General features: G+C 39.2%; 1 protein-coding gene across 2 annotated transcripts in view; it reads left to right on the forward strand.

The window, feature by feature from the left end:
- Nucleotides 1-23166, forward strand: part of KCNB2 (potassium voltage-gated channel subfamily B member 2) — a 370558-nt gene that overhangs the window by 23985 nt on the left and 323407 nt on the right. For both annotated transcript variants that reach the window (XM_074355138.1, XM_074355137.1), the window contains one exon: nt 19300-19979. In XM_074355138.1, coding sequence (XP_074211239.1) covers nt 19401-19979 — 579 coding nt within the window. In that variant the 5' untranslated portion in view covers nt 19300-19400. The remainder of the gene's footprint in view (nt 1-19299; nt 19980-23166) is intronic.

The following is a 23166-nucleotide window of genomic DNA, read 5'->3' on the forward strand; positions in this document are numbered from 1 at the left end:
GATTTAAGAGAAAGTATTCAACTGAATATTGCTGACTCTTTGGCATTTTGAAATAAGAGTGAAGTAAATATGTTCATAGAGTGTGACAGTTACAGCTGCAAACAGATGTGGGTGTGCTGTATTTATTGATGAAGCAGTTAATGTGAGCAGCATTACAGTGGGTGATGTGACTTTCCAAAATGGTGAGCAAATCTTGGTGAAGTTCCAAATATGGTAGTTATATTCCTAGAACATTCCTATGAAAAACGATTTTACATACAACACGGTTAGAATGTGGTCATAGATGATAATCAAGTTTTCATTTACATGTGTGTCTGGTGAAAGTGTGAAAATAATGGAGGATGCAGAATTTCTACCCACATTGTAGGATTTCTTGAATTCCTGGGCCTTGTCTTCCAAATAGTAACAATTTTTGAAGACTTATTCAAAAAGATCGTATTAATCCCATTCAGCAACACTGATTATGGCTGTATTCTCCCACTGAAAGAAGCCAATCTAATTCTAATGCATAATTTTGAAAAAGCAGACTTCTCTAAGTTTTTAGTAAGAAGGTAAGTTTAGAGGCTGACTAAATAAATGAAATAAACAGCAGCAAAATTAAACCATGCAGATTTCTAAGCACTAGAAACAAACTAATAGTAGGCACAATATTTGAGACTGACTAATCTGATCATAGCTGTCGGAGTTTCCCTTTCTATGCAGGCGTGTCAGAAAAGACTTCAAAGTTGAAGTGACATCTAAGCTGATTTTTAAGAGATGAGTAAGCGTTCTCTGGGCTGAAAAGGAGGCAGATGGATAACATTCGAGGCAGAGGGAACAGCATTTGCAAAGAAGAGTCATACAAAGGGCTGGGCTGGTAATTGGGGCTCAACATTGGCAGTTGTAGGGAATTGATGGCAGATGAGACTGGGGATTAAACGTGAAAGGTGTCTGTGCCATGCAAAGTCACTTGGTGGGACAAGCAGTGGGGGTCAATAGAGTAAATAGAGTAGTGTGGTCCAGTTTTATTGGGGGACAGTTTCTGAGCTAGCACGAGGAAAATGGACTATAAGAGGAGAAGAGATTGATGCCTGGGAGACCAGCCAGGAGACTGTTGAGGAATACAGGTAAAATAAGGTCCAGGAGTAGCTTAAAAAGGAATGGTGAAGAGTGGGAGGAGGCTTTGGAGACCCCACAGCAAACACTTGTAATCCAGGTGTCTCCAAATCATTCAACTCCCAACATAGGTCATAATAGCCAGCTTGAAGCCTCCCTCTTTCTTCTTCAAGGGTCATTGTATTAATTAAGGTAACTTGAGCTTCTGTAATAAACCTCCATATTGCAGTAATTAATAGAGTAGAAGTTTACCTCTGGCTCATATGAGAGTCCATTGTGTGTGTTCTATGCAGTGGTTTGGGGACCCAGATTCTTTCCATCTGAACTAGGGACTTGGAGTTCTCTGTGTCTGGTTGGCAAATGTGGAAGAGAATGAGCACAGAGAAGGCATATCCAAGAAGTGACACACCTTGTTTCCATTTCACATTCTGTTGGTGTGATAATCACATGACTCCATCCGTATAAACAGAGGGGAATGTGTAACCCCTGGCTAGCAGCCATTCTTTTATCATGGAAAGGGAGGCACAAATTTTGCTAAACAGTTATTTATATTATATTCTGCCTCTCTGGCTACATGTAGGAAAACCTCACCCCCAGGAGACTACCTGACTCCTTGGTCACTGCATCCATTTTAAAGTCCGGGTTCTATGGGTAATAATACTAAATCCCTCCTCCCCAGTTAAATTTGGATATGGCCCCTCCTTGTCCAGATACCATTACACTTAAAAGGCAGGTTGTTGGCCTCCCATTATACATGATGGGTCAGGTATGGAATAACTGCATTCAAAATTCTCATTTAGAAAAGGAAAGAATGGGAGACATAGAGCAGTCATTGGCCAATAACACGAGAAATCGCACTATACATTGCTGAAGACCTGCTCTGGCAGCAGGGGAAATTCCTCTGTTAGACTCTGGTTTTGCTGTCTTGGAAGAACTCCTTTGCTCATTGTTCTCTGTAGCCCTGGTCACCTTCTGGATGGTTCTTCTTTGTCCATTGCTTTCCATGGCTACATCCAGTGGGTCTTGGCACTTTGATCCTTCTTGGGAGTTATATTACTTTCTTGGCCCACATCTTGCTGGTACAAGTTGAGATGCCTTGAGGTTGTTTTATAGTCACTGTTCTATAGTCGCTAGAAATTAGGCTCCTAATTTCTTTGACAATGCATTTCTCTCAAGATCGTTATGGGTTTCTTATCTATTTGCTGTCAGTTGCACCACTAAACTACCGTGAAAGTTCTTTCCTATTCATAGTTCTTGAACCTGCCTCATTTCTTTGCTCATGTCTCAACCACCTGTGTCTCCAGTGGTTATTTTGGGGTCATCTGGAACAAGAGGCTTGGGTGGTTGGGTAACTTCATTAATTAGATCTTTGCTGCATGGCAGAGTCCCCTTGTCTCACTGGGAAGTCTAAATGGGTGTCTGTTACTCAGAACTTTCTTCAGTGTCATTCCTCACCATTAGAGTCCCTGAAGCAATGGTTTGTTCCAGCTTTGTAGTCTTATATTTCTAGAGTTTGGCTATTTGCCCTTATTTCTGGTCTCAAACTAGCCAATTCTTTCATGAGCTCATCCACTGTCTTGTAACACCTTGATGTAGGCAGTGAGGAGCCATCACATATTAGCATTCTGGCTCTTTCCAGCCGTTTATTCTAGAGCTGTAGATCTGCCCTCTGGTTAGCATGGTTTTGCCAGGGCATAACCGGGTTCCAGGTGTCTGGTCTTCGCTGTTTCCTTGCCAGTGGCCAACACCACGTATTCAGATTTTTGTTGAGGCAGCATGGACTTCAAGATATCAATTTCAGAATAAGTTAGGATGATGCTAGCTGCTGTAATAAACTAAACTTAGTGGCTTACCATAATAAACGTTTATTTCTCACCCACATAACAGTCAGATGGAGAGAGAGTGAGACCAAGAGCAAGCATTGAAAAGCCATCTAATTCTTAAACCTCCTGACTCAGATGTGACACCAACAGCGCTCTGCTTATATTCCATTGATGGAAACTAATCACATGGTCCACAGAGATGCAGAGGGGCTGGGAAGTGTCATCCCTGGCTCAACAAGAGCATCTCAGTGACAATTCTCGTTTACAGAAATGAAACCTGTAAGTTTAAGTAGGGAATTAGCCATTCCCTGCTATAGTCATCTTCCTCCAGAATAAATTGGGGGGGAGGGGAGGGAAGGGCTTGAATTGCATTCACTCACTAGTTAATCTGTGCTATAGATGGCATCTCCCCCATCTCACTCCTGTCCTGTCTTTGGCTCTTGACTCAGACTTCTGAGACTACCACACATTTTCCTTCATTCTTCAAAGCATCACTAGTATAAGGCTTTTGCAGATAACAGACTCTGGTTGAGTGTTTTGGGATAAAGGATGGTGATTATTATCATAGCCCGGAAACTAATTCTAACTGAATGTTAGATGTCACTGCTCCTAGAAATGTGCTCACCATTTCTCACCATGGAGACTTGCCAAGATCTCTCTGAGACACAGAGACTGGCCACTTGGTAGGCCTTTCCCTTCCTCTGGTCTCTCCCTTCCTCTGGTCTCTCCCTCACATCTCTTCATCTAGGATTTTCCCTCTGTCCTTCCCTGAGGTACCTGTGGACTCAGTGTGCAAGTTCACAATGGGACGTGCCTGGAATAGCCAAACAGTCCATTATGCTTTTTTTCTGAAACAGAGCAGCAGCTCTTTCTCTAAGAGGACTTATTGCTTTCTCATAGTCCAAGTGGCTCAAAGTTGTAGCCAGTTTTTAAGATACGCACTTAGCAAATATTTATTAAGTACTTTTCATAGGTGGAGCACTATTCTAGGTCACTAGGTTAAATGAAATTGGTCTTTACCCTCACCGGCCTTATAGTCTATCTGAAGGCAAACATAGGAACCCCCAGTTCCCTCTCTAGTGACCAAGTACAGTGAGCCCTGGCTCAAACAATCAATGTGTCCTTATGAACTATTTAGAAAGGAAAAGTGATGGGCAGAGGCAAGGCTCCTGAAAACGAAATGGTGACAGCGACATTTCTGGAATGAGGAACAGCACGTGGGCTGTAGTTTTGCTAAGTTGGGGGAGCTGGGTCATTATGCCACCACTAATTACCCAGAGATACTTTTAAACTCTGTTTCTGGTTACCTGTTTGTTTTCTGCAGATTCCAGAGCTTTTTGGTTCTTTTTCTCCTCTCTCCTTTTATTTTCTAGCAGTGAGTCCTCAGGAATGGCAGGATAAACTGGTCCTAAAAGGAGATCAGCCAGGTAGGCAAACATGGCATCAGGAGAGAGTGGAGACAGAGGGCAAGTGGCAGTTCGAGGAGGGAGGAAGTTAGATTTAAGGAGTTCTTGGCGGAGTCCTGGCCATACATGGGGAGGGTAGTCTGGGAACTGGGAAGATTTGAAGATTTAGGCGGGCAGGGGCAGGTGGGGCAGGCAGGGTTAAAGGAGATCCAGCCCCATAGGCTCAAATGCTACAGTTTGGGGGTACTTAGAGTTTAGGAATGGGTCTGTCTTAGGTAGCTAGCCGGGGTCCAGATCACTTTAGACATAGGTGTGTGTTCTCTGGAAAGCTGTGTGATGGTCGCGCTGTCGTATCAGGTACTCAGGCACAGTGGGCAGGACCATTTCCTTGTACGTCACCAAATACCAACTCCTCTCTCTGGACTTTCACTAAAGCTTGCTAACTGGACTCTTAGCTTCCCTTCTTGTGCTTTCAATCCATTTGCCCTTTGCTTTTTTGATAAAAGGCAGATCTGATTGTATCACTGATGTCCTTAAAACCCTGAAACAATTTCCCATTTTTCTTCAGAGAAAGGCCTAAATCTTTAACTTGGGGGGTTGCCACATTCCGTCTTGATTTTCCAAAGCATCACCAGTGTAAAGCTGTTGTTCATAACAGGCTCTAGTCAGTCTGGCCCCTGCCCGCCAGTGTCATCTCAGGCACACTTGATCCTCGTTTGCTGCTATGATTTCTGGCTTTCTTTGAGTTCCCCCTCAGGTCCCTGGGATCACGTGCCAGGAGACCTGCACACGTCATTGTTCAGAATGCTCTCTCCGCCCACTTTCTGAGCTCTTACTCATGTCTCTCATCTCAGGTCAAAAGTCGTCGCTCAAAGGTGTCTCCTGGGGCTCCCAGAATCGGGCTGGGTCTCTCCAGTCTTACCTTTCTAGCACTCTTGTTTTCTCCTTTGCAGCACTTAACCCAATTCTGAGTTTTAATTGTGAGTAATTTACTTCTGAAGTGTCATTCCCCTGTGTGCGAACGTCAGCTCAGTAAAGGCAGGGACTGTCCTCCTTCACTGCTTTATCCAGGGGTTCCTCTGCAACTCCATGCACATAATTGATGCTCATTGTTTATTTGTTGATCCAATGAGTGCAGGAATGGATGGAGTTGGGACTGAAGTCAGGTTGTAGGTCACAAAACAACACCAAGAGTGCATTTGCCAAGAACTGCTGACCAGGATTGGGCATAGGAGGACCAGAGCAAGTTTGCCTGGTGATGAACTGCCAAGCCATGGCCCTGTGCTATTTTACACTCACACACTCTTCACGTTCTTCTTGATGAGGACCAAATGGTGCTAGAATGTGGGATGGAGGAGAGTTTATAAGTGGAGGTCCAGGGGCCATCACTGCTAAGAGTGGAGGCAGCTGATAAAATGACCAGACAGAACATGGTGCTTCCAATAGAATTTTTCTCTGTCCTCTATTTCAGAAAATACTCAGCCTCAAACTTTACAGGAAGGCTGTTTAGCCCAGTGCTTTCCAATAGAACTTGATGTGACGATGGGAAATTTCTATATCTGGGCTCTCTGATAGAGTAGCTACTAGCCACATAAGCTATTGACTTGAACATGACTCGTCGGACAGAGAAATTAAAATTAAAATAGACATATATGGTTGGTGGCTACCATATGAGACAGTGCAGACATGGACTATTATTAGCATGAATTACTTTAGGAAACCCTAAGTTTCAAAAGTAGTATGGCTTAAATTCTAGAAATATCCATTTACAACCAATGTTGTCCTCCAGTTCACCATATATAAACATGTCTGGAATCCAATGCCTGTTTTGACTCTAGTGAATATCTCCCAAGTTCCTAGTGAAGAGGTCTGAAAGCACCATGTCTGGTTTCTAACCATAGGAATTGTTTTTTATCGAAGGCATTTCTTTATGTGAACTGTACAAAATGTAAAATTCTACAAAGGTAGTCCATTATCTTTGTAAGTGTCTATGTAATATGACCTTGAAGGCTTTCCCACACTCACTCTTCCCAACCAGGATTTTTTTTTTCTTTTTTTGTTCCCTCTCCTTTTCTCTGCCTCTCCTTCCTCTGTTCTTAATTTCTTTTCTAACCTCTAAAATGACGGGCACAACACTATGTCCTTTAGCAAGTTCGTCTTCTTCTGCATATTGGTTTCTTTACTTTTGTGCTTGTTTACAAAAGCTGTCTTATCAGTTCAGATCATTAACAAAAACCAGCCAAAGGACAGTTCAGTTCATAGCCAAAAAAAAAAAAAAAAACAAAACTGAAATGATAGCTCTTGACAGGCCAATTGATACATTTTTGGAGATTTATCAGATATAACAATTTCAGTATTTAGTCTGTAAAAAATGTAAGGTGAAGCATTGTACTGTTTTTTTTCCACAGCTGTCATCTAGATAACATTGTGGTTGCTCTTAATCCTTTGAAAGTCCTCATGTGACTGGATCTCTTGAATTCTTGTCCAGCTTTTCACAAATGAAAAGCTTTCCAGTAAGCTCATACCAGACTGAGAAAGTGGAGATTTGAAGGAGAAATTATGAAACATAACAATAAAGTAACATTTGAAAAGAGATGGTCCATCTTTATCCCTTTTCCCTAGTCTGGATAGAACAAGTGTGTCTACAGACTTTCATGCTGAATGTCTCCAGTTCATAAAATCACAATTATTAATCAGACTATCATTAAATATTAACTTACTTTTGAGACAAATGTCATTTTAAATTTGGAATCCTAGTCTTTGCTAAATCTAAAGAGAGCTTTTGCATTAGGCTTTTTAGAAAGAATGCACATAGAAAGCTTAGAAGCTATTAAAAAGCTGCTTAAACTCGACTTCTGGTTTCATTCAGGCCCAGCATAATAAACACAGTTTGTAATCAGATGTATATGCAGTTAAAGTAGAACATTATAGTAAGGGCTTTAGCCTTTTTCTTTTCTTTTTTAAATCTAGGGCGCCATTTTCTTGCAGGCATTTTATAACATTTGGAACGTAGTGCTTGATGTGTAATACGTGCTCAGTAAATATTTGTTGAATGAATTAATTAAATGATTCATCAAATTCATTAATTCATAGAAGACCTCAGAGAGCTTTTAAAATCCCAAACGGTGGCCAAGGCTATCACTCCCATAAATGAAGATTGTATTCTATAGAGCCTCATGGCTTAAGACATTGTCCTCATTGGCTGGTGTTTTATAGCTCTCTCTTCCTTTACATCAACATGTTTAAATCAGGTAGGAAGCTTTAATTAGGTGCTAGATAAATATTTAAGTCCATGATACTATCTGAGCCTACAAAACATGCTAAAATCACAAATCCAAAATTTCCTGTAATACTTGTTGCAGTAATCGTTTGGGTTCCTTGAGATCAAGGGTTATTTTACCCACTTTCGTCCCCCTGCACTCAATACATACTAATAGCCAAGTAATGCCTTGTTTGGAAGGAAGGGAGGGAATGAGGGAGGAATAATGGATCTAAATCAGTGTATGTTATAGTTTATGATCTCTTTCCATTCTGACCATTACTGGAATAGTAGAAATTACAGATTTATGTTTTAGTCAGGAATCATTAATAATTAGGTTCACCTCATCAGGATTTATAGGTTTTACTGGGTATGAATTAGCTAAATGGCTCCTGCTTCACACTTTTCCTCTTTCATCACTCTAATCTCATGCTCACTTCTGGTGCCTGGAGGTAGTGGGATCTAGTGGGAAGAACATGGGTTCAGGAACCAGAGCCTTGGCTTCTAGCCCTGATGCTGAATGGACCCTTGGAAGGTCATTTAAATCCCCCATTGCTGCCCTTCCCAAATACTGTAAATTTTATATTTTTGACATTTAAAAAATATTTTAAAGCACCTCTCTTGACTGTAAATCTCAAATACAAAGACTAATAGCATTACTTTTGAAATCCATGTACTAAAATTTATATTTGGTTTTAAAGATTTAAAACTACAGAAACAGTTGCCAGCCTTACCATCTCTAGCCACAAGGAAATTATTACTTTAAATGTATTCTATACATGCCACATGTCTAGGCCAAGGGACAGACATAATGCTATAGGAATTATTTGAGGGTCGTTCTTTCTTTCTCTATTATGCTAAAAAGATCGCTCAGTGTTGGTCCCCTTTGTACATTTATTTATTGTTCTGAGGCATCTAGAAAGCTGCCATTCAAGGAAAATCCCCAGCACCTTAGAAGGTCAAGAACGTGGGCTTTGAGTTAAGATAATGCTGGGCTGGAACCCTAGAACCAGCACTCACTGGTTATGTTGTCTTAAGGCTACTTAGGTCATCCTTTCTGAACCTCACTTTCTTTATCTGTAAATGAAAGATAATAATACCTACCCCAGGGTGGACTGAGAATTAGTGAGAGTTATCCCTGGGAGAACTAAATGGAATAAGCCCAGTGGCTGCATAGGATAATCTCTCAACATATGGCAGGTGGTAACAGGGGTAATTATTAACCAAATTCACAGAGCAAATGAGATGTCCTCATTTGCAACTTTGGCTGCCCTTCAGATACAACTCCAAGAACATCCCTACCTTCTAGGAAATACAGTGTCTACTTATGGACATTTTAATCTTAAGCTGAAACAAAATCCAAATGGCAAATCTGAATTCCATAGCAATGGCTTATTTCACACTGACGTGTTCTTTTATTATATTCCCATCTACCTGAGGATTTCAAAGGTGAAAAAGAGTGTTTTAAATATCACCAACTCTAAAACCAATATGATTAGTTTTTTTTATTGAAGAAAAAAATAGTAACAGTAAAGAAGAACTGGAAAAAGCAGAATAAAATCCATAATTTCCCCATCCTTAAGCACACTACTCCTTTCAGTGAAAACAATGGCTGTCCTTTGTTTCCGAACATTTTCACCCTTGGCTCAAAGTCCCATTCCCTACTGCACTGCTACAACCATAATTTTTGTGATTTTTCCACACTGTTTTTCACGTTATTTATTTCAAGACTGTATCATCTGGTACAAGTCACATGAACTCAGGGCTTCAGTCAGTCCATCTGTGGTCCCTAATTTTCACATTTTTATTTTAGAAAATGTTGATGGCATACGATGAGCTCATTTTTCCCCGTCAAATGCTTTGATGTTTTCTTATCAAATTGTGCTAAATTGTATTATTAGCCGTAAATTTAACATCCTAAGATTCAGAGATGCTAGCAGGTCATCTCGTCCATCTGCCTTACGTTCTTACCATTAATTATTTATTATACTTTGTAGCTCCCTAGCATTTTATACAACAGAGACACATGGTAGATTGAAAAAAGGTGCAGAGGCGAGGGGAGGAATATTTATAAAGTGCCATACACAGATGGATGCTTAATAAATGCTGTTTAATGATACTCACTGATGACATAGGTTGGAAAACATTACTCATAAGGGATCTGGAGATGGATGTTTGTAGTTCAGTGAACCTTTTCCCTTTTCTACTTAAGGCACAGGGGAAAAAATCAAGCATACAATTACTTGTGACATATTCTGCTTTTTTAAAATTAGTTCCATTAATGAAGGATACCACTGATTTGTTAGATACTGTTTTTCTTTTTCATGCTAGAATCTAGATACACTATGTTGAATATGCAGAGTCAGGAAAGAAGGAGAGGTACCTATAGATGTGGCTACACAGTGTCCTAAGATCTGCTTTGGGTGTGAAATACAGCCACCTATACATTGTGAGCTGAATACACTGAGAAATATTTCTGCCTTTTGCCCTAAGTGATTTTCCCAAGCCAAATACTGCTCTGCTTTATTTCCATTACTGTAGGGTCATTCCTTTGATTAAACTTTGCCCCCGTCTTATAGTCTTCACATCACAATACTTTATATTATTTAGAAAGAAAAGCTCATCTTTTGAAAAAATGTTGAGACTCACTAACCTTGACTCTTTTCTTTGTCCTTTTATTGGTAGAAATTCAGTGATGTTGGCTTTTCTGACTCAACTGTTTTTCCTAGGAGTGAGCGTAAGCTGAGAAATAGGAAATTCATTTTGGCCAAAATTTAAACTGAAGAAATTGACAATAGTGAACTTTTCTCCTGTTCTTCGTCTGCCCAGTGGAATATGTAAATGTGTTGTAGTCACACAGAAATCTCCTAGAAACGTGACATTTCAGAGATAGAAGGTACCTTGGAAGCAGTCTTGTCCATCTCTCAGCAGGGCAGGAGTTTCCCTTTTGCATACCTTATAGGTGGTCACCTGGGGTCCTTTGAACCTTACCAGGCCCAGGGGTGTTTTGAGGCAGTGTATTCCACTTGGGGGCAGCAATAATTATTAGAGAGTCTCATTTGTTTATCATGTGGCTCTTATTCTGAACCCAAGCCTTATGAAAGTAGGCCAATAAGGGCCAGCAGAACTTCTAAACAACTTGGAAATCACCGCAATAATCTGATATTGGGTGATGTTAACCAAAACATGTGACCACACACAAAAAAAAGGATATTAGTGCTTTGAAATTCTTATTCATTCATTCTTTCTTTCTTGTAGTCCACAAACGTTTGTCAAGCACTTGCCTACCAAAGATGCAAATATGGATAAGAGCTGTTTATCATTTTTAAGGACTCACAGCCAAGGAGGTGTTTTCAGTTAAAGCTCATGGCACCATTTCTCTGTTGTAGTTTTATAACCATTGTCATTAATTGCTTGTTGTGTTTGTTCATAGCATATTTATCTACCTTCACTAGAATGTGAGCTTCATGATGTCAGAGACTGCCCCTCAAACAGAGGAAAGGCTCATAAATGTTTGCTGAATGAATGGATAAGAGATTCCTTAAAAAAAATTAAGAATAGACTTAAATATATGATCCAGCAATCCCACTCCAGGTATATACCCAGAGAAAACTAATTCGAAAAGACACATGCACCCCAGTGTTCATTGCAGCACTGTTTACAGTAGCCAAGACATGGAAGCAACCTAAATATCCATCCACAGATGACTGGATAAAGAAGCTGTGGCATATATACACAATGGAATACTACTCGGTCATTAAAAATGAAATGATGCCATTTACAGCAACTTGGATGGACCTGGAGATTATCATACTAAGTAAGTCAGACAGAGAAAGACAAATATATGATATCATTTCTATGTGGAATCTAAAACAATGATGCAGATGAACTCATCTACAAGTTCACTGAGAAAGAGACTCGTAGATGTAGAAAACAAAAGTTATGGTTACCAAAGGGGAAAGTGCAGGGGAGGGGTAAATTAGGAGTTTGGGATTAGCAGATACAAACTACTATATATAAAATAGATAAAAAATAAGGTCCTACTGTATAGCACAGGGAATTACATTCAATATCTTACAATAACCTGTAATGAAAACAAATATATATATGTATAACTGAATCGCTATGCTGAACACCAGAAACTAGCACAACATTGTAAATCAATTATACTTCACTTTAAAAAAAATGGACACTAGGGCATCAGAGGCAAGGAAAGAACAATTCTGTGAAGGGCATCTCTCTTCAGAAGAACACAGTCAGGTTGCCTGACTGCAGCCATTACCCTCTAAGGAAACGAACAATGTGTAGGAGATAACACATTCAACTTAGTGTAGTTTGAATCCAATATTTTGACATGGGGGTAAGACAAAGAAAGCAAAGCTTTTGAAAACTTCGAGTAGAAAGTGAAAAGCAAAGAAAAGTGAGCTGGAGTGTAATGCAAAGAGACTTACATAGGCGTCTGCAGACCTGGGTTCTAGTCCAAGTTCAGCAGCTAACAGAGAGAGGTCAGCCAAGTCACGTGGCCTCATTGGACCTCAGTTTTGAAAGCTGTAAATAAGGAAATTGGACCAGAGCACATACACATTCCCTTCTGTCATGTTCTGTGATTCTAGTGTCCAAACAAAACATGGGGGTATCTACAGCATGACATCTGTTTGTCATAGAGACTAGTCTCAAATCAGACAGTATTTGAGCTCTTAATAAAAGCTTCATTGCCTACAGTATGTTAGTTTATGGAGAAATAAGGGACCAGAATGTAATCGAAAAGTATATTTTTACAATTAAACAGAGCTCAACAGAGAAACATCCTTTGTCAAGATTCTTACTGCCAGACATTCTAGACCAACCATTGCATGGTCTAAAATCTAATTTTATTAGAAGAAAACTAAAAAAGTGTTCGAATCCTATTCAAACTTCATGAATATTTTTTACTTGGTTCCATAGAGGCTAATTCTAACTTATGCCACGACATGGAGATTAGATATGAAATTTAAGCCAGTCACCCAAACAGAAGATTGTATCATCCACAGAGAACTGCAGGTAGTGACTGAAGTTTGTGATTTCTTTTATCAGGATATTACGGCGTGACCCAGCCTCATTTCTCATTCCTTTCAGTGGTGTCAATAGTTCCTCTGTTGACTTTTTTTATTTTTCTCATCACCTTTCATCTTTATATATCCCCTGCACACCACTGTGACTCTGGGAAGACGTCTGCAAGAGGAGACATTTAAAAGTACACATCTTGGGCGCCAATATAAAGGGCACTTTGACCATCATAATAGAAAAATCTTCTACCAGCTGAATGGCTTATATAAAAATTTGAGCTTTTTTGTGTGTGTTTTGAAACAGACTGAAATTTCAAGCTATGACTATACCTTGCAGTTTATAAAAGGCCCCCGATGCATTATAGCATTAGTATTACATTTTTCAGAGTAGGGAAGTATTTTTCCTGAGTGATACCTTATAAAAGGCCATTTTTCTAAAGGCAAACCTAGTGGTTTACTCTCTAATTATAGCAAATGTATATATAGGAGCTAATTCTTTAAATAGTTCTCTTGTGATGAAGAAAATTCATATTCTGTGTCTAAATAAAATAGTTTATTTATAAATTTGGTTAGTCAGAGACATCAGTGATATGCAAAGATGCTCATATTACTTACTGCTTGTCTCTGCAACACAATGCTTCCTTTGACCACTGAAGGCAAAGCTTTTAGGATTTTGTTTGAGTGTATCTAAAAAAAGCATCGGTTATATCAAGGATAAAAGTTCCGGATTTTTTTTTAACTAAGGAGTAAATAGTTGCGCTAAAATCGAGGAACATATTGATATTAGCGGCCTCTGATAGCAGAAAAGAAATGCCATGTCCACCTTTCTGAGGGCAAGGACAGTGTTTCCGTTATTACTAGAACCTGTCATGTTCAAAAACAACAAACAGTATGAAATTCATTAGTATTTCTGGCCAGGTTCTAAAGTAATTCAGCAGTTTTATTGAATTTCTTAGAACAGCTGAAAGTTTCCAGGACCTGACTTTGCAATAGTACCAATCTGTCTTTCTCAAATAAATCTGATTTGTTTTTAACTTGCTATAAATTCATTGTTTTTCATTGGTAAGTTCTGGAGGTGCTTTTTCAAACTCCAGTGAGTGCTAATTATTTTTTTAAGCACTGATTAAAAACATGCATTCACTACTTAATACTAGACACGAAAATTTAAGAAAATGCTGCAGAGCTGTATATACATAGAGTGATTTAGACTTAAAGGTCTCAGAACTGCGTGTTTACAAATGTGTGCTCAGCGGGTACCAGCAACACAGAAATGAAGTGTTAAACATCACTTAGGTCTTTAGAAAGATTTGCTTTTCATCTTCACGGAATCGCACATGGGGCTTATCCTGCCTTGCTGCACTAAGGAAGTGTCAAGTATATGATGTAACAGTAGTATTTTTGAGACTACAGTAAAAAAAAAAAAAGAAAAAAAAAATCCGCCCTGCCCCCACACCACCATTCCCCTGCCTCAGACCTGGAGTCTCAAGCTGTAATTATGATGCCATGATCAGAAAGTTGTGTTTTGTCAGGTTTGGCCCTGAACGGATGGCAGCATAATACCACGCTGCTGGTAGGAGCCTGCAAACCGAGGCTTTGTGCAGCTGTGCAAACCGAGAATGTTTGTTGTTGTTTATTGTTTAAAGAGTCGCGTTCTTCCTCTAACAGACTAATGAAGGGATGTTTAGTACATTTGCATTGGTTGACTGATTGTTGCAAGCTTGACTCTCGATTGATCGAAGGAGATGAAATAAACTAACAGACTGCCGAAAGAAAAGATTTACTGAGATTCTGCCTTTGACATAAAAATGTGTGTTCGGTTTATAGCTATTTATGTATATAAATTCTACACGGTTGTAAAACATCTCCACAGCTGAAATATGGAATTACTACATTTTATATTAAACTTATATACTACACTGAATTACATGATTGATTCTTAGGGGGCAAAATTATTATGGTAGACATAATTTCACTTGTAAAAGTAAATGTGACAAAACATAGCCTCATATCCACTTTAATTAATAAAATTAAAAACATAAATTTTGCAAGCTCTCGAGAGTGGCAAAACACGGTTTCTAACCCAGAGGGAAACGACAGATTCACTGTTAGAAGTAAAATTAATATTGCAGAAAAGAACATAGATTAAAATGAAAAGTTAAAAACACTAAATAAAATGAAGGAAACTTTTTTGATGTTCTGAATGTAGTGTGTTTCAAGCTCTGATAAATCTTAAAGGGTCCTTGAAATAAAATATGAAAACTACCTTTTCCTAAGAAACTAGACATGAAAAAAATGTTTTCATGGACTCTGAAGTCATATGATATGCTTATTTCTATCTAAAGTGAAGATGGTGATTGGAAAGGGAGGATAGTAATGGCCAGAGAGGAAAAATATTAACCAAGTGCCATAGGAAACCAAAGAATTTTAGGCATGGAAATGCCATTGTTTGATATGTGAAGAAACTGAAGTCCAATCAAAAAGGTGAGGGGGTTGCACAAGTCCCACCCAACTGGACCCTGGGGTCGTGAGTCTCAGAGCAGAACCCCTTCTGCAATCCCATACCACCTCCCATAAGAAGCAGCTCAGTTTAGATGTTTTTCTCTTCTTCTGGAGAGAGACATGGCATTTTCAGCTGAGGAGGTTTTCTCCTTAAGGATGTAGAAAACTTCGTGAAGTATGTACAAGTTGGAAGATACATGATTTGGTTTTGTGGTTGTTTAAGAGACACTGAGGATAGAAAGATCTAGGAGGCCAATGCCTTATCCATTTGAGATTTGCAAATGATAACCACTGTATATAAAAATAGATTAAAAAAAACAAATTTCTTCAGTATAGCACAGGAACTATATTCAATGTCTTATAATAACTTTTAATGAAAATGAATGTGTATATATATATATATATATATATATATATATATATATATATATATGCATGACTGGGACATTATGCTGTACACCAGAAATTGACACATTATAACTGACTATACTTCAATTAAAAAAAAGAAAGATCGAGGGAACTGGATAGGAAGAGAGGGAGAAAAATGGAAGAGAGATGAGCAGCTTGTGGGGAAGTAAGATGGGAAATGGGAGAGAAAAACCACAGAGGAGGAGGTAGCAGGGAGCATGGCAGATGGGCAGGTAGACAGAAAGGCTCAGTGAGTTCCTAAGGGACTGCTGAGCAGGGCTTATGCTCTGCACTTGACCTGAATTTCAGGCTTACCAGTGTGACCCCTTGTGTCCTACAACTATTTTGAAAGCCTGATGAGCTCTCTGAACACTAGTCACAGTTCTCTACCTGCTCAAGAACTCACCCCTTTGAGCCTGTACTCTACATCAGGTCACAAGTAGAACATTCTGCTCAGGGAGAATCAAAAATGTTTAACCACGGTAACAATAATCAGAGCAGATCATCTTAAAGTCTTCAGAAAATCAAAGCAACAGGCTACATTCTCTCATGATAAGTTTCTCTACCCATGCTTTGAAGAAAGGACATTGAATTTCAGGCTGTCTTTTATTGTGGGGTTTGTAATCAACACTGGATTTCTTATAATAGAAAGTTCTTGATTAGTAAAGAAGACACTTTGAAATTTAAGTCTTATGACCTCTCTTCACTTGAGACACATACTCTACAGAAAGGAGGAATTCACTATAAGTCATGAGGATGGAATTATTTAAGATAAATAGTGACCTACAGGTGACTATGACAGAGCATTTATGCTTTTAGTAATGACTTTTACAAGAAAGCAAGCCACACTAAGCCACTGACCATAAACATGAGATGTTTGTATCCCTTTGAAGTTTGCTCTTACTCTTTCTGGAAAACTTCGTATCTGATACTAAAATCAGTTCAAAAACCATCTCTCTTCTTCACAGTAGTTGTAAGTCATTATATTCCAAAAAGAGTAAATTCATTTTTATTTTTATTTTTATTCAAATTAAAGATGTATTAGGTTTCCTGCTTATTATTCATGTGGGTTGTTCACATAATCTATACAGATTACTGAGATGTCATTGCGCCAAAACCAAGTTATTTAATGGAGAACAGACATTTAGATTCACCACTGAAATTGCCCATCTCTCATATTTTTAGATGTTTTGCCTGATCCTAATATTACTGTGCCCCACCTCTGTATGTGTGTGTGTGTGTGTATGCATGTGTGTGTACTCCATTCTCATTTGAATACAAAATTTGGACATGGGCATCAATGGTGTCAAAGATATGTGCTGTGTATAGGTACAGTGCTCAGTAGAGAAAAGTTGGGACCAACAATTCCTGTCCTTATAAGCTTATAATCCACTAGAGAGGACTGAATATATATGTGTGTATATATATAGAAAAAATTTTAAATGTTAGCATTTATTTAATAAACACCAGTACAGCTTTTACTCATAGTGTTCATTCAGTGATTGGAAGCTAAACATAAAGGAGAAATATGAGTTTCCTTATTGTATTTGGATATACCTCCCTGTAGTGAGCGCTTCACATAAACTATCTCATTTAATTGTCATAATACTGCCAATGAAGTTGATACTATTATTTTCATTTTGTAGATTAAGAAATTGAGGCTTAGGGAATTGAAATTACTTGGCCAATTATTGTAACTTCTTTATTAGAAAAATAGGCTTTTATTGTCATCTGCAATGAAAGTGTGTGTGTGTATACTTTAAATATTTCTTTAACTGTGGAGCTGAAAAAACTCCCAATTCAAATATATTTATTGGCCATATTTACAATACTTTTTATATAGTCCATCTCCAGTTTTTTCATAAATTTGACTTATTTTCACTTGAGAGGATACTTGGCTCCAGATGGAGAAATAAATTTAACTCACAGGAGTGGAGAAACCAGACACATGCAGAAATTGGTGTGGATCTTATAAAGAGAATTCTAATTATAAGGACCTCTTAAATCTAAAAGCTTTTCCCTTTGGTATAAGCAATTGACTGTGTGTGAAACATGATGTTTTACATTAAAAGTGGTGTTTTGGATGAATTGCTTGAAGCTCTATGGTTTTCTGCAAAAAACATTATAGGGGAAGATCAAGTAAGAAGATGCTTGCTGCTACAGATCAGAAGAATAGATCAACAAGAGGGAGTGCCAGGACACTTGTGTCTTAAACAATTAGTACACAGGAGAAAACAGCTGTGGGGCAAAGAACACAAGTGCACACACACATTCTGACACACATGATGTGCACACAAACATGTATACATAACATGTACACATAGATGCATTTTAGTCAAGTGATTCAAATAACTCCTTTTATGCATTTTCTGGCCATATACATTAGCCCTACTAGATATTTTGTCAGCTGTCTTGTGGAAAACAAAGAATTGACAAATTATTTAACATTTATTAAACCCTCACAATATATAAGCACTGTGCTCAGTGATAAGACTATAACAGAGAAGATAGTCTTTGTCTTCAGGAACTCCCAGCATCCTTGGGAAAGTTTTTTTGCAGTGGTCTGATAAAACAGAGGAGACATTCAGGGAGTTCATGATCCTAAAGGAGGTATATCATGGAGGGCTTTCTGGAGGAGGTGATGTCTGAGTTGAGTCTTGAAGAGCAAGGAGCCATTAGTCAAAAGGAAATGGGAAAGGAGGAGGCTCCTCCAGGACACAGCATGAAGAAAGGCCAGGAGCTTGAAACAGAAAGATATGTAGAGTCTGGGGTTGCTGGAATGAAGTGATGAGGGAGGGAGGAGAAGTGAGGATGGAGAGGTAGGCCAGATCTTGACTTCGTAGACTTTATGCTGCCCATAACAATGAGCCTTTGTAGGATTTAAAGCATGGTAAGGTCACCAGAGACCTCTTTCTGAAGCTCTGGACTAAAATATCCATATGCTGATCAATGCTTCCTAGACATCTTAAACTAAAATGGCTGCACCTTCAACCTGCCCCTGCCCAACTGGTTACCAGTTCTTCTCAGGACCCTGAGGACCTTCTCCTGGTCTTCAGATTGAGAAGGACTGGAAACTGTCCTTCTAGTAGCTGTGCAGAGAACGGTTTTTATATAGACTAAACCAGAGCTCAGGATCCAGTTTAAGATGTTACTGTAGAAATGTTGCAAGAGATTCTGAGAGTTTGAACCAGTTTCATGGTTCAGGGTAACAGGGACAGGGTAATGGGGACGGAGGGCTTAAGCAACATTTAGGAGTTACAGGTGGCTGAGACCTGGTGTTTATTTGGATGTGGACTGATGGACCAGGATTTCTCAGGGGTTTAGCTTGGGTGACTCATACTGGAGTGCAGTTTCTGGTCCTTCTCAATCTGAAGACCAGGAGAAGGTCCTCAGGTTCCTGAGAAGAACTAGGAACTAGCTGGGCAGGTTGGAGGTGCAGCCAGTTTAGTTTAAGATGTCTAGGAAGCATTGATCAGCATATGGATATTTTAGTCCAGAGCTTCAGAAAGAGGTCTCTGGTGACAAATTGGGGGTCTGTCAACCTATATGTATATAAAACGCAATACACAGCCTCTTCTGTGTAGTGCACTGTGTTGTCTTTTTCTCCTTATATCTTAAAGCAAAGATGTACGTCTCCACAAATACCCAGTAATTAATAGCATATCTCTTGGTTGTGCAGGAACAGCAGTGATCCCACGGAATAGGAAATGCTTTATTTAGGAAAAATGCAAGTAACCGAGGGGTGTGTTGTTCCTTTCTTCCAGGTGTGTCCGTGGAAATGCCGGCCACAGAGGGATATTGCTTGAGTTGACCTGGCGACTCCTTCCTTTGAGGACCCGGGCTCTGTGGCTCTGTTTGGTCCAAAATGGCCGAGAAGGCCCCCCCTGGCTTAAACAGGAAGACTTCAAGGTCGACGCTTTCTCTGCCACCAGAACCCGTGGACATTATTAGGAGCAAAACGTGCTCCCGGAGGGTGAAAATCAACGTGGGGGGCCTCAACCACGAGGTCCTGTGGCGAACGTTGGACCGGCTGCCCAGGACCCGCCTGGGGAAGCTCCGGGACTGTAACACGCACGAGAGCCTCCTGGAGGTGTGCGATGACTACAATCTGAGCGAGAACGAGTATTTCTTTGATCGGCATCCCGGAGCCTTCACCTCCATTTTAAACTTCTACCGGACAGGGAAGCTCCACATGATGGAAGAAATGTGCGCGCTGTCTTTCGGCCAAGAGCTTGATTACTGGGGGATTGATGAGATCTACTTAGAGTCCTGCTGCCAAGCCAGGTATCATCAAAAGAAAGAGCAGATGAACGAAGAGCTGCGGCGCGAGGCAGAGACCATGCGGGAGCGGGAGGGAGAAGAGTTCGATAACACCTGCTGCCCCGAGAAGAGGAAGAAGCTCTGGGACCTGCTGGAGAAACCCAACTCGTCCGTGGCTGCAAAGGTATGAAAAGCAGAGCGTTGCTTTCCCGCGCGTGGTCAGAAAAGGCCATAGGTGTATCCTAGAGAGTGTGGTGGTCATCACAGAGGGTGTTTTGGTAAGAGAGCCAGTGCGGTCATGCGATGAGACATCCTTTCCAGGATCGTACTGAGTCAGATTTAGTCTTCCTGTTACAGCCTGCGATGGCATTGCTCTTTCCTAAATGGTATTATTATGTAGGAACAGGTCTGGGCAACAGCATCAGAGAATTCTGGCGACCCTGGTGTTGTGTGATGTTGGTGACTTGGAGATTAAGGAGCCAGGACAAGCTCAGATGTGTCAGGCATGGAGTCTTGCAGAAAGGCCTGGGCTCCATCCTGCATGAAAACTCGGTGTGGTCTTTGAAAGTGGAGGAGGTGCCTCCTGGTTCTCTAGAGGTGCAGGGAGAGACTGGACTGTGGACCCATGTGTCTCGGTGGGCTGGGGGCCCCACACACAAGGAAGGAGCTGCCTTTTTAAGCAGTGTAAGCAGTGAATCACTGTCCAGAGTGCGTCCAGTTACCTCCCCTTGGGAGGTCTATTTCTGTCGGCGTATACTTTTATCCACCACCCAGGTAGTACTATATCTCAGAGGTCATAAAGTGTTGGCGGGAAATGAAGGTTTATTCATATTTTTCCATTGTGCCTGCATATATCTAAATCTCAGAGTAATATTTTTTGCCACTAATTTCAGTATTTAATTCACCTGGATGACTCTGTTTATCTACTTTTATTTAGAGCTTTGAGGGTTAGCACAAACTGATTCTCATCTCGTATGTTTGGTTCCTTATTTCAATATGAACTATAAGTAAAAAGCCAAAAGAGTCTGGTTTAGCTACAGAAGCACAGTACTGATGTTTCATGCATATTAGATGAAAATGCAACATGGAATAGAGACGAGAAGAGTGTCTTAGCCCATGAATTCTTATGATTATTTACCATTTTTTCAATTATCTTTTCTTATAAATAGTAAAGATGACAGAAATATAATTGACTGTGCCTTTTGACTGGAAATTAAAATTCTCTGTGATAGTCTACAACATATAAATAATGTAAATAACCAGCGAATGCAGTGATCATAAAACTGCTTCTTGCCCTGATTGATATTTCTAGTTTGCATCTTTTGACTTCTACAGGCATTTTACTTTCCGGCCAGGATGTGGAACTAAATGAAATAAAATGTTACTTCTGCTGTACTTAGTGAAATAATGCACGTTTTGTGACAAATGGAAGATTTCAGCCAGGTCTTTTTGTAGTTATGAGTAATTTGTTTGCTTTTGTTTTATCTGTAAGAAAGAGCTGTGCTACATTTGTGGGTTTTGGTGAGAAAGGTTACTGCTCTTTCCAAGATCAAGTGTTTAAGTTACACATTCGAGTTACTACTAAAAATATGGAGTGAATTTTGAAGCTGAATAAGATAAACTCTGGATTTAGGGAAGTTTTTGCAGTGTCAGATGAACTCTTTCAAGCTTTTAGGCAATTTAGGAATAAATCGTTGTTTCCCCAGATATTCCAGAGGAAGTTAGCCAAATATGTAAAAATAAGCAGCTAAGTTAAAGAAAATTTGAAAGGTTACTGTGGTTTATTTGCTGATAACGACATTACTAACACACATCTAAAATTAAGTACTGTTATAGAAAAAGTTTTAATATATACCTATTTTTTTTCTGAAGGATTTCTGGTAAGGATGGCATAAGGTCATAAACTCATTTCCCAGATAAGGGAGTTCATTTAATCTTTAAATTTTAGACATAGTAGCGCCCTCTTGATGTCCAAGGTGATGTTGATAATGGCTTATTATAATATACCATTATATACCCCCATACATCAGACAGATTATTTAAACGTGCTTCAGATTACGTACATACAGATATCTACTGACAAACTATACCCGGCAGTGAAGGACGTTGGTTTGGAAATTTTTATGTAGTTATAAATAATAAATTTGGTTCCAAATTATTAATCAGGATAAGTGAATCCTTGCTACCCTAAGTAGAGTCTCTGCTAAATTTTCATAAAGGATTTGTGTTTGTTTGTTTGTTTAAATGTCTGCATTTCCCCTCTCTGTTTGAATGGTGAAATATTATGCAAATTCCTTACATTTGATTATAGGGTAGTTAAGTGAAAGTGTTGTTCATTTGTCTAAGGTTTGGAGCCTTTTAAAACCAGCTCTGTATGATACGTATATAAACCACCACCTTGCCTGTGCTCTTCTCAAGTCATGTAACTTGTTATTTTTCCAGGATCATTATTGGTGAGGGGAGTGCTAATGCTATGTGTGTGTGTGTGTGTGAATATGTGTAAATAGTATTTTTACAACTTTCATTTTTTCATTACAAAATGAAGAAATTCATTTTATCCAAGCTGCAGCGGGGTGACACTCTGGCCCTCACTGTGCTGTGGGTGTCAGGATCCTGCTTTTCCTAGCAAGCTCCCGTGTAGGGCGGCTTGGAATCTATGCGTCCTTTCCTAACTTGCTTTGGAGATAACTTATCTCTGGAGGAGAATGTCTGTTTACCTTGCCTTTTCAGTTAGTGATTATTCAGCAATAATTGGTAATGAGTCAAATGTATAAAAATTGTTCTCTGTGCACTATGCACATTCGAGTAGACATGTAGAAAGACAATCCTTTCTCTCCAGAAATTAAAAAAAAAATAGACTCTTAGCTTAAGCAGGGATTTCATATCCTTGAAAATACTTGTTTTTTCTCTTTTGGTTTTTCTGTGTTTTATAATTTATAATATTTCTTTAATAAAGTATAAATGTGATGGGATTTCATGCCAAATTCCTAGCGTGGCAGGAAAAATTTGATCTTTTCTATCAAATATTCTACAGTGGGTTAAAACATCTATTCATTGACATGGAATAAATACCCAATAGTCAGTTAAGGAATAATTGTTCAGCCCATGTGCATCCACTGTAATATGTAAAATTACTGCAAGGCCCACCAATCTGTCATCCTATCCTTGGGTGTAACCCTGACACACCCAGTAGCAATTCAGCTCTTGTAGAACATGCTTCTTGGTGTCACTTCTATTAATTGAACTTTCTAGTGTATTAGGAACTAAAAAAATGCCAAATAGAGTTTAAAAGTGTGGTGTATTTAAAATGTCTATATTTAACAAATTAACGTTTTTACAATACACAGAATACCATGAACTATAATGGTACT

The sequence above is a fragment of the Camelus bactrianus genome, chromosome 29 (assembly GCF_048773025.1).
Source record: "Camelus bactrianus isolate YW-2024 breed Bactrian camel chromosome 29, ASM4877302v1, whole genome shotgun sequence".
In the NCBI taxonomy this organism is placed as follows: Eukaryota; Metazoa; Chordata; class Mammalia; order Artiodactyla; family Camelidae; genus Camelus; species Camelus bactrianus.